An 18,073-nucleotide genomic window follows, 5' to 3' on the forward strand; every position below is an offset into this window, starting at 1 on the left:
CAGCTCTTACTACACCATTGTTGAAAATGACTGCACTAGGAATCTAAAATTGCCTAGTTTTCACTAAATGGGTTTTATAAAGATTTGTGTGATTGCTTATTCTTATTTATTTTACTTTTTGACTGTGCTGCTTAGTGTGTGGGATCACAGCTCCCTGAATAGGGCCAGTCTGAACCTGTACCCCCTGCATTGGAAGTGTGGACTAACCAAAGTTGGAAGTCCCCTTTTTGCTTTTCAAAGAAAACATTAACTTGCCAACTTCACATATTTTTACCCTAAGAAATATGTTTTTCTTCAGTCTTGGTGGTAGTTTCTTGGTTTTGTTTTTAAATTGAGAAGTGCTTTTTTTTTTTTTTTTTTCCATTAGAAGTGAGTAAATAATTGGGAAGAAGTGTAAATTGAGAGAATCCCTAAAATGCCTTTCACTGTGCTAACATTTTTTTAAAACAATGCAGGCTTACAAAATCACTTTTCACTGTCGTGGTTTACTGACATGATCAGTACCTATATTCAGTGCTTACTGTTTACATAAGATTTTAAACTTAGTGTTAATCAATCAAAAAGAGGTCTTTGTGACCCTCATACAGAACAGTTGATTATACCCATAGATTATATTCTATCTAGTAATTGTTAAGTATGTTAACAGAAACAAGAGGAATTGTGGTTCCTTTAAAAGCTGGCTAGCAGCATTAGTTGAGGATAGAACCATTTTCTGTCCATGATATTCCCCATTGTCTTTTATCTTAACCTATCATTCACTTGCTTTTCTGTGGTGATATTGTTATTTTGTTGCAGATTTATTTCCATGGATTTCCCCCCTTTACCTTAGGTAGTCATTGAAAATAATTCAGTGAACATTTTAATTTTCCAGATTATCAGTGTCTCATTTACTGAGACTTCATTTTCTTTAGTGTGTATACAGAATTACTCATATGTAGTAATAATTATTTCCAGATACTTGCTGGGAAGTGATGACCACACTTTAATTTCTTCATTTCTGATAGGTAATGTGTCCACCTCAGTCTGGCTAGAAAATTAACAATTTTATTCATGTTTTCAAAGAACCAGCTTTTGGTGTAGTTGGTTTTGTCTGCTGATTTATTGTTTTTAATGTCACTGGTTTCTGTTTTGTTTTTGGCTGCACCATGTAAGTCATGTGGGATCCTAGCTGTCCAGTCAGAGATGAAGCCATGCCCCTTGCAGAGGAAGCAAGGAGTCCTAACCACTGAATCTCCAGGGAATTCCCTAGCTTTACATTTTTAATCTCATTAAAGTAATTAAATATTTTACTTTAAAGGCTACAGTAATATGAACATTAATAATTGATTAGGACTTAGTGTTAAAATTTACCCCTGAGAATTATTTAAGCTCAGACATACATTTGATAAATTTCTTCTAGCATATACATTGTGACGTATTTAGGTACAGAACTTTGTGCTATGGAAAGTTATTTGGCTGCTTTTGCTTCTCACTCTGTTACTTTTGGACAGATATCCCTTTATCTTAGTTATCTCCACAAGCTATTTAAAATGTTATATTCTGGTAGTCAGGGATTTCTGTGCTGTTCTCCTGGTATGCTTTTTCTGTTACAATGGACTGGTGGTGTGAGGCTTAACACTTCAATCTGCAGGCAGGGAGCTGGCTCTCAGGAACTGACCAAGTACTTTGATGGTAGTATTTCTCTTTAAGCTGAGTTGAGTGCCATTCTACTAACAGGGATATATTAAGCACAGACTGAGCAAGGTTTGCCTTCTGTATAGGCCTTGAGAGGTGAAATACGATTTTTTTTTTTTTAAAGAAGGATGATCAACAGAAAATCAATTCTTGAAAATGGGCTCCAAAGACAAAAAAAATGGCCAGTAAACACATAAAATGATGTTCAACATTATTAGTCATTAGTGCAATGCAAATCAAAATCACAATAACATACCATTCACTAGGATAGCTGTAATTAAGAGACAGTAAAATACCAGTGATGTGGAAAAATTGAAACCCTCTTGCATTGCTAGTGAAAATACAAAATGCTGCAACTGCTTTGGATAGCAGTCTGACAGTTCTTCAAAATGTTAAAACACTTAATATGATCCAGCAGATCCACTCCTAGATATATGTCCAAGAGAAATGAAAACATGTCCATCCAGAAACTTGAATATAAATGTACAGTATTATTCATAGAAGCCAAGATGTAGAAGCAATCCAAGTAGCCATCAGCTGATGAATAGATAAAATGTGATTATGTCCATTCAAAGAATATTATTCCCCATAAAAAGCAGTGAAGTACTTACTGATAAATATTACAATTTGAAAGAACCTTAAAAATAAGTGAAGCCAGTAAAAAAAGACACCTGTTAGTTCATCTATGTGGAATGTATAGAATAGGCAAATCCAAAGAGACAGAAAGCTGAGTGTTTGCCAGGACCAGGGATGGGGGTTGGGGAGTGTCTGCTGATGAGTGTGGGGTTTCTTTTTGTAGCCAGTCCTTATCAATTGACTTGAAATTCTTCAAGAGAAAAAGATCAGTTTTGTATTGGAAGAGCAAAGCATTGTGGGATTCTTTAGTTTAGGATGAAAAAAAGGGACCCAAGCCAGGATGCAAAAAGCCAGATTTCTTTAGGCATGTAATGAAAGGATATGAAAAGGGGTAACATAATTACATTATTTACAGTACTTAAAAATTCTACAGATTTAGCATAAATATTCTTTGCCTTAATTATTTAAAACGCCACACTTAAAGCTGGTTTTCTTCCAAAAAGTGGGGTTATTTCTAAATGATTTTATCCCTGGATAGATACACTATTTCTTCAAATTACTCTATAGGAAAAATAAAGTTTAAATGCAACATATTATTTTAGAAGTATGTATATTGTTCATTCAGTACAAGAAAGCCAACTAAATAAAGCCTATCCAATTCCCTGTTGAACATGTTCTGTCATAAAAGAATATAAATGAAGTGAAATCAGCAAGAATGCCAACTAGAAATAAGTACCTTAGGGAGATATACAACACTAGTGTAACATCATTAAAGTGAGTTACTGGGCAAAGAATGAATTACATTATATAAAACCTGTGACCTACAATCAACACAAATGGGCAGAAGATGGAGATTAGTGATTCAGCTTGTTTTCTAATGAAGTTTCTTAAGCAAACTGAAAATTGTAAGTAAAAGCTTAACACAATGTTAGCATCAATTTTGAATGACCTTGAGTCTTATCATAGAATGAATTCAGCTGGCAGTTGCTGTTATTTTGAGGGTGGCATCAGCCATTAAGCTGAAAGATTTAGTATTTTTAAGGCCTACATTTTAAAAATTATTTATATGTAAAATACTATTTTATCATCTGGCTTCAATATGATTCAATACACTGAAGATGGCCAACTTGCAAAATAGTTTTCTGCATATAATTTTCAGTGTCATATTAGTTCAGTGTTTTGTTTTTAATGTGTGTTTAAAGCTTACCTTGAATTTAAGGTTTTCTTTTCAAAACTTGAGATTTTCAATAAGCAGAGTTTAGGCTTTTTTTTTTTAATGATTATGTATTATAAACTTGGTAAATTACATTCAGCAATGGCCATCTCAGTTTCTCAGGAATTGATAGACATTATTACTATCTACTACTGTGAACCAAAATGGGTTTAAAAAGCAGTAGGTAAGAGTGGAGCAAGGCTAAACCGTTTAAAAGACAACATGAGAAAGCAAGTTCATTCTCTAAACTTACTGAAGTAGACTCACAGTTTCAAGTGATTTTTTTTGGTCATCTTAGGCTTCTTTTTTCTAATTTATATATACTCCAGACTTTTTTTTTTTTTTATTGTTTTCCCAAATTTCTTCAAAAGAAAGAATGAGATTGATCTTGCTTGCTTGACAAAGTTTTAAGTAAAAAGTTCAAGATGAGTTCTCTGGGAAAAAATTACAGATTGGGTGATACACTTTTGATTAGTTTATGACTGAAGCAACATCATTAGGCTAAACAAGTTAAAAATGGTAGAGATACCAATTCACATCCACTTGCATGACTAAAAAGTGAAATGGGTTGATGAGAATGTGGAGAAACTGAAACTTGTGTATTGCTTGGTGGTGGGAATGTAAAAAACGTTGCAGCTGCTCTGTAAGTCATTTTGGCATTTTCTCAGAAAGTTTCTAAGTAGAACCGCCATATGAACCAGCAATCTACTCGGTAGGAATATAACCAAAATAACTGAAATAGCTGTTGAAACAAAACTTGTACACAAATGTTTACAAGCCTTATTCACAATAGCCAAAATGTACAAACAACCAAAATGTCCATTTGTACAGACAAAATATGGTGTACCCATACAATGAAATATTATTCCACCATACAAAGGAATGAAATGCTGATGCATACAACATGGATGAACACAGGCTAACTGAAAGAAGCCAGACAAAAAGTCATGTAGCAAATGATTCCATTTATATGAAATATCCAGAATAGGGAAGTCCAGTGAGGCAGGAAGCAGATTAGTATGTGCTAGGGGTTAGAGGGTAAGAGTAAATTAATGGGTATGGAATTTCTTCTGGGGGTGATGAAAATGTTTTGAAAGTATTTAACAGATGGTAGCCACACAACATCATGAATGTACTCAATACAATGGAATTATATACTTTAAAATGGTTAGTCTTTCATGAATTTCACCTCAGTTTAAAAAATGTTCTGGTATTATCATCTCAGAATGTAGTACTGTTATTTTGAAGTTAGTGCCTAAAAAAATCACCCAAGTTAATAATAGCTCTTAAATCTTCAATGTTAAAGCATGTACTTTCTCATAAAGTGGGACAACAGAATTTGAATATTACCAAAATCAGTTAAACCTCTTAATATTGTTTCCCTTTCCAAAATGAAATCTAAATTGCATTTCCATAGTATTATATTGAGCAAAATGTTTTAAAATTTTTGAAACTTTCCATTTTTTTTTCTTTTTATTGCCTGGCTTGTGAGATTTTAGTTCCCTGACCAGGGTTAGAACCCAGGCCCTCAGCAGTGAAAACCCAGAGTCCTAACCACTGGACCACCAGCAAATTCCCACACTTAAAGGTGGGGATTTAAATTTTGTATTACGTTTGGAAAACTAGTTGGCTCTTTTTTAGAGAAAAGATTTTCATTATATATGGGTTTTGGTTTTGTCTCAGACTAGTTTGTAAGAAATTTCTGCCTGCATTTCATAGCTGGAAAATATGAGATCTAAAGCTATCAGTTTCCCCCAGGGAGATTTCCCCACAGTAGCGTTCTTTGGACTTCTCTAAATTAAGTTCTATTCCTCAGAGATCCACCTTGAGCTGAAACCACATTTTGATGACTCAAAAAAGTCACCAATGAGTAAAACTCTTGAAAATTTTTAACAACTGATTTTAGTTTCTAGAATTTAAAGAACATCACATTATAGTCAGAAATGGTTTGTTTGCTAACAAATTACACCAGTTTGTATGTCTGAGTGGCAACTGTTTATGAATTCATTTAACAGGACTAATGTATTCTATAGTGTTCTTAAGTATTACAGTTTGTAATCAATAATATAAAATTTCAAAACATTAATTCCTATAGCAAAAACAAGTTCTTGCTAGTACACTGTACCTTGCTGGTTACATAGTAGAATCTGACTCACCAGAATCGCTCGACTTTTCCATATTTAATTACATGTACTAAAAACCCAAATGTAATAGAAAAATTCAATCACAGAGATGGCTTTAAACACTTAAAAAATTTCTGAAATAACAGTTTATTCTAACTCATATACAAGGGCATTTTGGTATGCTATTTATACAGTTTTCTTAGCTCTCCCTAACTTTGGGCTTCCCAGGTGGCACAGTGGTAAAGAATCCACCTGTCAATGAAGGAGATGTAGGTTTGATCTCTGGGCCAGGAAGATACTGTGGAAAAGGAAATGGCAATCCAATCCAGTATTAGTGCCTGGAAAATTCCATGGACAGAGGAGCCTGTCCATGGGGGTTAGAGTGGGACACGACTGTAACAGCACAACTTTGGCCTAACCGTATGAACGTAGCTGTGTACTAGAGATTTGACCAGAGTATATGGCACTTCAAAATAATACTCTATATTCTAATATTCTGAGATGCCTGCATGATCATTGTCTAATCAGCAAATACCAAATTTGAAGAATCAGGATGTGGATGTTTAATAGTATGTAGAATTTTTGTGACCAGAGTTCAATACAGCTAGCTGTAGTGTTAATAATAATACAGGACTTGTATGTTTTTCTCATGGGCATGAGGACGTCATATTACACTTTATGTTTCTCAGCTTTTTGTTTTCTCAGCTTACTGTCAAAGTCCTGTCAATATGTTTGTTTGAAACGAAATCAAAACCAAATTTTAAACAGAGAAAAAAATTGCAAAAAAATCAGATTCTGGCTTCAATATACTGTGTATCTGTAAACTGATGTTAAAATGCTATTTAGGAAGGCACAATTTGGTAGCTTCAATTTCTCATTTCTAGCTTTTTCTAAACAAGATCCCCAAAAACTACCACCTTAACTTTTTGCTTCAAGTACTTTTAAGTACTTCAAGGTTCAATCTGAAGTGCAGGTAAAACCCTCTCATTTTCAAAACTACTAAGAGTAAACAATACACTGGATAGTGAGCAGAATATGAAAATGCAGGCTACTTCATCAAAAGAGGAAAGTTCTTACCAGGCTTAGAGATTAAAGAAGGTGGAACAAAGGGCTTCATGACTGGAAAATCAGAGCTCTGGTTGAAGTGAGCTCTAGCTGTCTAAGTTAAATGCAGAAATACAAGATGACATTATGGTTATCCTGAACATGAGGCTGCAGCTAAAGCATTACAAATAAAGTATGGTGATAACTGAGTTAGAAAAATTTAGTTACTAATCAGCTAGACTCTAATCAGTAAAACTACAATTTGCAATTTTCAAGAATTTGGCTTCATATTTTAAAAAATTTTTACAGTATATAAATTACATATACAATGTTTTCCTGTAACTCAAGCTATAATATAAAGTTCAAGTCTATAAGTTTATTCCAGAGATGCTCAAAAACCCCATTACTACTCTCCCTTTCTCCTATTTAGAAAAACCAACAATTTCAAAAATACTTGCAGCACAGAAATACTCCGTGGTTCATCCACTATTTCAAGCCCATATCAGTAGGCAGTTTTTCAAGAGTAATGCATTGTGCTATTCTCCTAATACCTAATATGAGAGGGTCAAATACCCTGTTGATTTATGAACATTTTCCATGGGTAAGAGTGTTACAGACAACAGGATCAAGTTGACAATGTTGCTGTTCACTTTGAATAGTAAATTGTACTTGCACCCTAAAAGTTAAGATAAGCTGCAGTGAGGATGGGACCATAAGTATGTCCATTTATGCCATACACTAAAAATTAAATCCTAAAAATAAGACGGTGAAAATACCTTATGTTAATTGAAAAACAAAAGATGAAAACCAATAGGAATTGGTTATGGTGTACTTTTTTGTTAAAGCTTTGAAGTTGTATGAAATTGCCATCCAAACTGAGGTAGAGATAGGCCCTAATGTTATTCCTTCCTTGTATTAGAACTTAATCCTCTCATTTCAACTTGTATGTGCTCTCCCCCTAATTATATATACATCTTTTAATCTGAAGTGTGTTATGATAGAAAAATTACAAGATCATTCAGGTATTTTTTTTTCTTTACAAAATTCTTAATTAGCAAAAAAAAAAAGTACTTATAAAATGTACACAGTGTTCTTCCTGCCAGCCATAAATATTTTTGTTTTTCCTCCAAGTATAGGAAAAAAGGGTAGAGAAACTATTATGCAAACATTATGATAGTCATGTAATGAAGACACTAGAACATAACTAATAGGATAAGAATATTTTACCTTAGTGTCTAATTTTCCTCTTTGAAAGTTATACGTAAACTCTGATTCATATTAAATCTCCTACTAAAGCTGATTTAAATTCTGTTAGACACAAATCTATTTCCATTTTAAATCACATACAAGTGCTATGTGATCAGAGGGATGGGAAACACTAGGTAAGGCTTGGTGGGTGGTAACTTCTTCATGACTAGGTAATGGAATCACCTGTTCAACCTCTAAAGCATTTAAGTCAATGAAAATATAATCCAGACATCCATGAAAGCCACCAACATAATTTGTGTAAGCAGGTTCACCACAAGCACTTTTCAGTTTGAAGAAATGGCTAAGAGACATGTTGCATCGTTCCTCTTCCCCATTGGAAGTCCAGTCTTCATGATCCTCTGCAATGCTGCCATTGATGACAAAGTGATACATTCCTGTTGATGGGGTACTATTAAAGTCCCCACAAAATATAACTGGTATGCCGGGATACAGATCACAAGAGACATGTCTAATGTGAGCCAAAGCTACTGCCATTTGAATGAGACGAATGTACCCACCTAGGAATATAAAAAACATTAATGTTAACCTGCCTTTAAAAAAAATTAAAAACCCACAAATATCTGGGTAACATTCAGGATGTTTATTTGTATGTGTGGGGAGGAACTGGAGGAAGGTGGTTAAATGTAAAATTTCAAGTTTCAAGATTAATGATATTGGGTAATTAATACACAACATGATGACTATAGTTAATACCACTGTATGGTATATTTGAAAGCTACTAAGGGAGTAAATCCCGGAAGTTCTCATCACAAGGAAAAACAATTTTTTTTGGGTGTATATATGAGATTATGTGTGTTAACATATTGTGATAATAATTTTTCAATACACATAAGTCATTATGCCATATACCTTAAATTGTACAGCACTGTGTATAAACTATATTTTGACAAAACAAAGAAAAAAAAGATATATTTGTGTAAAACAGCTTTTACTAACTTTAAGTTACCATATTCAAGCCACTTGTGAAAATCAACAAAACCTACCTTTGGGGTGCCAGTAGAGATGGGTATTAGCAACACATATCTTTCTAGAAGAGTCCATTGTAGACTGAAGAACAGAAACCTAAGATAAACAGAAAATGCTGACTTCAGTTTCTATTTCCTGTTCTGAAAAAAATTTTTTTTAAATCTAAGACTATATGATGAACTGACATTTTATTCCAAATCCTTCCCTGCTGATGAAGTATGATCGAAATTATGAAACTTAACTTTAAAATTTTGGAATATACATGAATGGGATTCATATTTTTACATATTGATATTATATAATATTTTAATAACAACCCAACATATAGAGGTAGCATGAATACAGTTCAGATGGTAACACTAAGGCTGGAAACGGTGTTTTTAAGTGGTAAGTGTAGGCATAGGAGTCAGGCAGAAGTAGCTTTGAATACCCACTGTACCATTTATAGCAGTGTGATCTGAAAAGTGACGTTTCTTTTTCCTAAACCAGCTTCATCATGAGTGAAAAAGAAGCAATATCATCCACTTCAAAGAGAACATTTAATTGTGTGAATTCAGTTAAATGAGCTTACTCAGAGGTGCATGGTACACAGTAGGTGCTCAAAAAATGGAAGCTACTCTTAATATGAACAAAACCAGTTACCTAAAAAATGGACAGAGTTGTAGAGTAACATCTATAAAACGGGAACAGCAGGATTACTATGAGCCAAAATTGAAAGCTAATATTTATGGAGCTCTTCGTAAAAGATGCTGGAGACTTAAAGTTCTTCAAAATGTGTCACCACAGTGTTTGGTAAGTAATAAGAAAATGCTGCTGCTGCTAAGTCGCTTCAGTCGTGTCCGACTCTCTGCCTACCAGGCTCCTCCGTCTCTGGGATTCTCCAGGCAAGAACACTGGAGTGGGTTGCCATTGCCTTCTCCAATAAGAAAATATTAGCTACCAAATTATCTTATTTAGCTAGATACACGAAATCGTAAGCACGTCTTTTTTCCAGGTAATGTGAAGTGTGCAGGGCGCATTTCAAGTACTCAGTATTTGCTCAATGAATGAATGAAGGCTAAATGACGTGCTTCAGATTCACGAGCAAACACTTTTCAGTAGAGTCTGGTCTAGCTTCATCTCTATTATAAGCACCCGTTCCAGAACGAGTATGTACACAGACTGGCGGAGTCACTTTACCTGAACGACAGAAGACCTCTGGAGCACCCTTTCTTGCGCTGCTGGATACAAAGCTAGTTTCTCCAGCAGTTCTTTGTGAAGTGGGTCGGACTGCAGGGCTTCATGGAAAGCAATGTCATGCTGGCTAAGGAGGCTGAACTTGGACTTTCGGTAGAAAGTAGCCAGGCCTTCATGCTGCTTGATTCGAAACACGCCCTCCAGCCCAAAGGCCTCGAGGGCCGGCACCAAGCTGTCTGTAAACACGCAGCGGTCAACTTCCTGCAAACAGATGAGGTCGGCGTTGTAGCCCGTGAGCTCCTTTTGGATAAGATTCTGGCGGTAGTCAAGTTCCAGAGCGTAAGGGGCACAGTATGGGTACAGGACCGTCCGCGAGAACTCAGTCTGGGCGTATGTGTCAGCCAGAATGTTGTAGGAGACTGTGCGGATGAGAGCGTCGTCCGTCACCTTCTTTGTGTAGAGATGCCGGTGGTCAAAGGTGCAGGTGCCGGGCCCAGCCTCCACTGGACACACACTTTCCAACTCCCGGCTTGGCCCGAAGCGCTGCCCATTGCCCGGAGTGCAATGAAGCTTGAGCCGTAGCCCGATGTCGGCATTAGACGGGGTGTAGACGCGCTCGTCCACACCCGTCTCGGTCCAACCAGGAGAGAGCGAAGAGGGAGACGAGGACGAGGGGCCTCCGCCCTCAGGCTCCGCCGCTCTGGGTTTGGTTTCCTTGTACCAGCTAAAGAGGGAGCCGGTGGGATCCCCAAATTCGACGCCGAGCTTGGGGCATACCGGGAAGCCGGCCATGATGTAGCGCGGCAACTGTAGCTCGGTGAAGGTGGGTGGGTTGCGCTCCACCTTGTACTTGACATCACCAATCTGCAGCACCGCACCGTCCTGCCAGGCGTCCACATTGAGCACGTCTTCAGCTACTGCCTCCTCCCGGTAGTACAGCTTCACCACGGGCTCGCAGGCTGCAGCCGGCTCAGGCTCAGGCCCAGCACAGGCCACGCCACTGCTTGCGTTTGCCCGGTTCTTCCTGATCTTCTTGGCGGCGGCTGCCTTAGCGTGGCCTTTAAGGGCGTTGGTAGCGATCCGGCTGAGAGCCCGACCCACCGGCTCGCTCTGGTCGCGCTGCATGTTCTTGTGGCTGCCATCGGCCAGCGCGAATGACAGACTTAGCTTAGGTTCGGAAGGCACACAGCGCACCACAGCGCGCTCCATCGCGCCCACCGAGGTCTCAGACGCCGCCTCGGTCCGACTGCGCCGCTCCACCGCCGTGCGGACCCCACGAAGCGCGGCGCGGACGCCTGGGAGCCTCCACATGAACCTGGCGGCCCAGCGGCTGTCAAGACCTGCGGCTAAGCAACCGCCAAGTGTCAAGTAGAGACTGAGAAGCCGCAGCTGCCGGTTCCGGGATCCATACAGTCCTTCAACTTCCGGCCGGCGAAGAGAAGGCGCACTGAGCTCCCGCCAGGCACTTTCGCCAGGCCAGCTCACCTACTCCTTTTCTCCACAGCCACGTTTTTTTCGAATCTACCTGGCTTAATTTTATCTTTAACTAGAGTCATAAGAATGGAAAAAAAAAGAAGAAAATATAGAGGTTCCAGAAGGAAATATTAGACTCCACGATTTTAACGAAAGTGCAGTTGGAGGCAGAAGAGAAGGCGCGCTCAAACCGGAAGTGGTGGGGGTGATGTCACGGGTTTCGTTTCCCCGGAGGAGATAGGCGTGGTCCCTGGGTTTTAACCGCTTGTCTACTGGTGCTCTCTGGTGCTGCCTTGTGCTAGGACGTAGGGAACTCTACCCAGATTGCCAGCGTGTGTTCAGGTGTGGAAAGTGTTGCTTAGTTCTCAGCAGCATTCCCAACGTTGCTCACCCTCTTCTGAGGTGTGGTGGGTTCGCCTCTGACCGAGCCAGCGCCGACGCGCGAAGCAGAGCTTTTGTGGTAGTAACTACGAACGATACATAATAGCTCCCAATTAGGGAGCAGTGACTGTACTGAAAACATACAGATACGAGGTACAAAGAGATTAAGTTACGTGCTCAAGGCCAAAGAGGCGTTGCTGAATCAACGACAGGAGACAGAATAGCCAGTGAGTAAAAGGAAATGAGAAATACGCAGTTTCTTTGAAAACCACATGAAAAAGTATTTCAAGGGACAAATTTTGTGTTAAATATAATTAAGTGATGAACTGAAGGGGAAAAAAAAACAACTCATGATTCAAAGAAGAAATTGAGAATTCTCTCGTCACGGCAAAGGATTTGTTTGCATCCACTTTCCCTTCTCCTACAACTAGAATGTTTATTGAGTGTCTAGTAATAAGCCATACTCTTTTTTCCCTGGCTTACAGTGAGGAAAATAAGCCTTTTTTCTAAAAGAAGTATGAATTTTGCAGTAGTTTGAAATTTATATTCTGGTCCTCCCCTCTCCCAAGGCAGCAAGCATTTGCCAAAGTGACTGGATACCTGATAGTATGTAATGTGGGGCTACACTGAAAGGATAAAAGTCATTACATTATATCAGCTGACTACCTTAAGAAAGTCTCAGTACTCCAGTTCGTAGCACCCACATTAGCAAATACAAACTTTGAACTGGCATTTTTGTTCATGCAAGTTTGCAGAACTCAGTCAACCTTAAAGAAAGACATTTAAAGAATATCAAGTCTATTTAAAGAAAGATAAGAGCCCTGTTAGAAAATGTGGAAATCCCTGGCAGTCCAGTGGTTAGGAGTACACGCTTTAACTGCTGAAAGTGAAAGTGAAGTCGCTCAGTCATGTCAGAATTTTTGCTACCCCATGGACTGTAGCCTACCAGGCTCCTCCGTCCATGGGATTTTCCATGCAAGAATACTGGAGTGGGTTGCCATTTCCTTCTCCAGGAGATCTTCCCGACCCAGGGATTGAACCCGCTTTGTAAGCAAACGCTTTACCGTCTGAGCCACCAGGGAAGTCCTGAACGGCTGAGGGCCTGAATTCAATCCCTGATGAGGGAACTAAGGTCTTGCTAGCTGTGAGGTGCGCCAAAAACAACAACAAAATAACCCCGAAACAAAAACCCTATTTGAAAATGTGACTTTCCTTAGAGTAATCTGATCTATTTTAACTCTGTAGCAGAGTCTTAATCCCAGCTTGAGACAGATACTTTGAAGTGTCATACTTTCAGGGTTTCTTTTGTTTTTTGAGTTAAAAAACATTTTTCATAGAGTAAAAACTTACCCGCGGAGAAAAATGGTGATATTCCCACTCTGACTCCTATACATATGCAAACATTTATGAATTTATACCCTTTCCCCCAATTTTTTTACACAAAAGGAATGTAGTATACCCATCGTTCAGTATCTTCGCTTTTCATTATCTGCTGTTATTTCTTTCAAGAGAAAGTTTCTGCAAGTTTCCTGTAAGTGTCTCGAATTCACATAGAAAGTTTAATTTGAACTCAAAAGACTTAAAAATAATAAGTGGTGTGTTTGAAGCTAAATTTTTATGAGGCTAAAAGGTAGCATAGTTATAATTACATAATTGAAATTTAAGATTGGAAGACTGAACCAATATTGTTTTCCCTGATACCAAAAGAAGTGTAAAAAATAACATTTTATTCATACGTCCTCAATTCAGACCAAGAAACACAAGCTAACTTTTACTAATCAAAAGCTATGGTTGATGGAATTATTTTTGTTACTTATAAATATATCTGCAGAGATTAGCATGTGAAGACAGTTTCTTGTCATTACCTTCAGTTAATAAATTGGCATAAATCATTCATGTATTTCTATTTTTTAGAAACTTAAGGTCAGCATGAAACTGTAGTTTTGAGTGATAGCACTCAGAAATTTTGAGTAGTACTTGGTGATAATCACTACATGATAATCTATTTTCTTTTATATTCAAAATTTAATAGTTTCTATTTGCTTTCTAACGGGTCAATTTCTATTTGTTTCTTTTAAAATTTTTTTGAGTTTTGAAATATAATGAGTATATAAGATGGTATTAGTCCAAGATGTACAACATAATGATTTGACATATGTGTATATTGTCAAATGATTACCATAGTAAGTTTAACTAACATTCATTACCTCAGTAGTTACAACTTTTTCTTGTAATGAGAATTTTTAAGGTCTATTCTTTTATAATTTTCACATATACTGTAGTCACCATGCTGTACAGTCCATTCCATCCCAGAACTTGCTTATCTTACAACTGGAACTTTTTACCTTTTTGTTCACCTTCACCCATTTTCTTCATCCAGCCCCCTCCATCTGTTCTCTGTATCTGTGAATCAAATTTTTTTAGAGCCCACATATAATTGAAGTCATATAGTATTTGTCTTTGTTTGACTTATTTCACTCAGCATAATGCCCTCGAAGTCTATCCTTTGTTGTCACAATGGCAGAATTTCCTTTTTTATGGTTGAAAAATAATACTATATTATGTATCTGTTAAATATATCTATACATCAATATCATATCTACATATCTGGCATTTCCTTTACCCACTCATCCATTGATGGACACTTAACATTTAGGTTGTTTCTATGTTGGCTATTGTAAATAATGCTGCGGGCGTATATGCTAAGTTAATTCAAGTCATGTCCAACTCTTTTTGACTCTATGGACTATAGCTTGCCAGACTCCTCTGTCCCTGGGAATTCCCCAGGCAAGAATACTGGAGCCACACTTTCCTCCAGGGGATCTTCCTGACCTAGGGATTGACCTAGGGTCTCTCGTGTCTCCTGCATTGGCAGGTGGGTTCTTTACTACTAGCGCCACCTGGTCAGCCCAAATAATGCTACACTAGACACTAAACATGCAGATACCATTTTAGGATCTTGATTTTGTTTCCTTTGTGGGTATATATACCTGGAAGTGGAATGCTGAATCGGTAGTTCTCTTAATTTTTTGAGTAACTTTTATTTCTGTACTGTTTCCCAGAGTGGCTGCATCACTTTACTTTCCCACCAACAATGCTATTTTTAAAAAATATTTATTGTAACTTATAATGATTATATTATATATTAATAATACTATACAGCATAGTATGTATAATACATAATACAGCTGTATCTTTTTTTCATTTTTAAAATTGAGATGCAGCTATATCAATTAATGTAAGTATAGTAAAAGTGAAAGTGATAGTCATTCAGTTGTGCCTGACTCTTTGAGACCCCACAGACTATATATAGTCCGCCAGATTCCTCTGTTCATGGAATTCTCCAGGCAAGAATATTAGGATGGGTAGTCATTCCCTTCCCCAGGGGATTTTCCCAATCCAAGGATCAAACCTGGGTCTTCCACATTGCAGGCAGATTCCTTACTGTCTGAGCCACCAGGGAAGCCCCTAATATAAGTATAACTAATCTTAATGTAACAGTAAAGAAAAACTTATTTTGAAGGGAAAAATCAAAGAACTTATGTAAAACAACACAGTTTAGCTCCATAAAGAACTCTTCAGCATATAGACTCTTTTCTTTTTCCTGCACACCCATTTTAAATTTTGAAATGAACAATACATAGTTTAAAGTAAGTTAGTCTCATAAGTAAGTCTCATAAGTTAGACTCATAGTAAGTTTCATAAGTTCTCTTAGCATCGTCAACATTTCTATTAAGAAACAGAAAAAAATTTTTTTGTGTAGTATTGGAGAATCACATTTTAGTGTCATTACATTGGTGCTTTTAAATAATTAAGGTTTTGTGAAATATAATTATCTGGTTATAAATAATATTTCTAAGCCTTAGACTCAGAAATAGAGCCTTTAAAGGAAGCATTTTAAGCTGCAAATTAAATATATTTAGGTAATTAACATATTTTTTCCTTTCTTTCAAAGCAAAATATGTAATAAAATTCCAGATGTACCTTTTGCAGAAATTGATAGGCTCATTTTTTTTTGATAGACTCATCTTAAATTTTATATGGAAATACAAAGTATCTAGAATAGTCAAAGTTACTACTTTTTATAAAAGAAGAACAAAGTTGGAAGACTAGCACTATTCAAATTTAAAACTATAGTTGACCCCTGAACAACATGTGGAATTAAGGGCACCGTTAATTCCATACCCCATTACAGATGAAAATCCATGTATAACTTTATAGTCGGCTCTCCACATCCTCTGTTTAGCATCTGCTGATTCAGTCAACCAACGATCGTGCATAGTACTGTAACATACATTTAGTGAAAAAAATCTATATATAACTGGATGGTTCAAAACTGTCTTGTTTAAGAGTCAACTGTATAACCATTTTTCCAAGATACTGTAGTACTGAAATAAAGATAGACACATAGAGCAAAGGAACAGAATTGATTGTCCAGAAATAAACCTTTACATTATGGTAAATTGATTTTTCAATAAAGATGTCAAGGTGATTCAGTAAGAAAAGGACAGCGTTTTCAACAAAGGGTACTGGAACAACTGTATATCTATATGCAAAAAAAACCTTGAATCTGCATCTCTTAGCACATACAGAAATTGACTCTAAATGTATCATAGACCTAAATGTAAAACCAAAAAGTAGAAGACACAGAAAATCCTCATGATCTTACCTATCTTTCATAGATAACAACCTAAAAATCATAATCTGTTAAAGAAAAAATATCTTGTTTGACTTTATACAAATGAAAAAATTTTACTCTTCAAAAGACACGATTAAGAAAATGAAAAGACAAGCTACAGACCGAGAGAATATATTTGCAAAATATCTGATAATGTGTATCCAGAATATAAAGAACTCTTACAACTTCATGATGAAAAGCTAAATAGTGCAACTTAAAAATGGATAAAAGATTTAAATAGACATTTCATAAAAAATATGTTAATGGATAATAAGCACGTGAAAAGATATTCAACATTATTTGTGTTTAGGGAAATGTAAATTAAAGCCATAATGAGATACCACTATGTGCCCATTCCAATATTTGTAATAAAATAGACAGACAATATCAAATGTTGACAAGGAATGTGGAGGAATTAGAATCATTGGTTTTGTTTTTTTTTTTTTTTTTTGATAAGTAAAATCTTTCAGCCACTTTGGAAAAGAGTTGGATATTTTATTAAAAAAGATCAAATAGGCTTATTATTTATCCCAGGAATTCCTACCAATGAGAAATAAAAGTATATGTTCATCCAAAGATTTGTTCACAAATGTTCATGGGAGGATTATTCATAGTAGCCCTAAAGTGGAAACCATCCAAATGTCCGTCAGCTTCTGAATGAATAAACCAAATGTGATATCCTCATTTAATGGAAGACTTTTGTTGTTTGGCTAGTTGCTAAGTTGTGTCCGACTCTTTTTTTGACCCCATGGACTATAGCCCACCAGGCTCCTGTGTCCGTGGGATTTCCCAGGCAAAAATCCTGGAGTGGGTTGCCATTTCTTCCTCCAGGTAATGGAAGATTATTCAGCGATAAAAAGGAGTGAATTTCTGTCACATACTACATATGGATAAACCTCAAGCACATCATTAAGTGAAAAAAGCCAGACACAAAAAAACCACATAATATAAGATTCCATATATATGAAATTTTTCAGAAATTGTGAACCTATAGAAACCAAAAGCAAATCAGTGGTTGCCTAAGACTGGAGGTGGGAGTGAGGATTGACTGCATATGAGCTGAAGGGAACTTTTTGCAGTGATAGAAATGTTCTAGAATTGGATCCTGTTAATGGTTTCACAACTATAAATATACTAAAAATATCCATCGAATTATATACTTTAAAATGGTGAATTTTATAGTATTTAAATTATACCTATAAGAAGCTGTTTGAAAAAAGATATGCATTGTATTAGTCAAGATTTAATGAGGGAGGCAGAACAAGTAGATTATATATATGCCTTATATATATCCAGTATTTGTATGTTTATATATGTGGTTTATTACAGGAAACTAACTGGCTTATGCAACTTTGGGAGCTAGTGAAGCAAGTCCAAGATCTGTAGGGATAGGCTGTCAGGAAGAGGAGAGCCAGAGAGGGGAGAGTGATTATAGACCAAGCTGCTGTTTGGAGTCTAACTCAGGGCATGTCTAAAAGTTTTTTTTTTGTTTGTTTGTTT

General features: G+C 36.7%; 1 protein-coding gene across 1 annotated transcript; it reads right to left on the reverse strand.

Moving 5' to 3' along the window:
- Positions 1–1,873: 1,873 nt before the first annotated feature.
- On the reverse strand, positions 1,874–11,461 carry PDE12 (phosphodiesterase 12). Its single transcript, XM_065933440.1, has 3 exons — positions 10,045–11,461; positions 8,883–8,961; positions 1,874–8,396 (listed from the first exon to the last, which is right to left on the reverse strand). Exons 1-3 carry the CDS (start codon positions 11,350–11,352, stop codon positions 7,954–7,956), a joined length of 1,830 nt encoding a protein of 609 aa, XP_065789512.1. The 5' UTR covers positions 11,353–11,461; the 3' UTR covers positions 1,874–7,953.
- Between the last annotated feature and the right edge of the window lie 6,612 nt (positions 11,462–18,073).

The sequence above is a fragment of the Muntiacus reevesi genome, chromosome 4, assembly GCF_963930625.1.
Source record: "Muntiacus reevesi chromosome 4, mMunRee1.1, whole genome shotgun sequence".
In the NCBI taxonomy this organism is placed as follows: domain Eukaryota; kingdom Metazoa; phylum Chordata; class Mammalia; order Artiodactyla; family Cervidae; genus Muntiacus; species Muntiacus reevesi.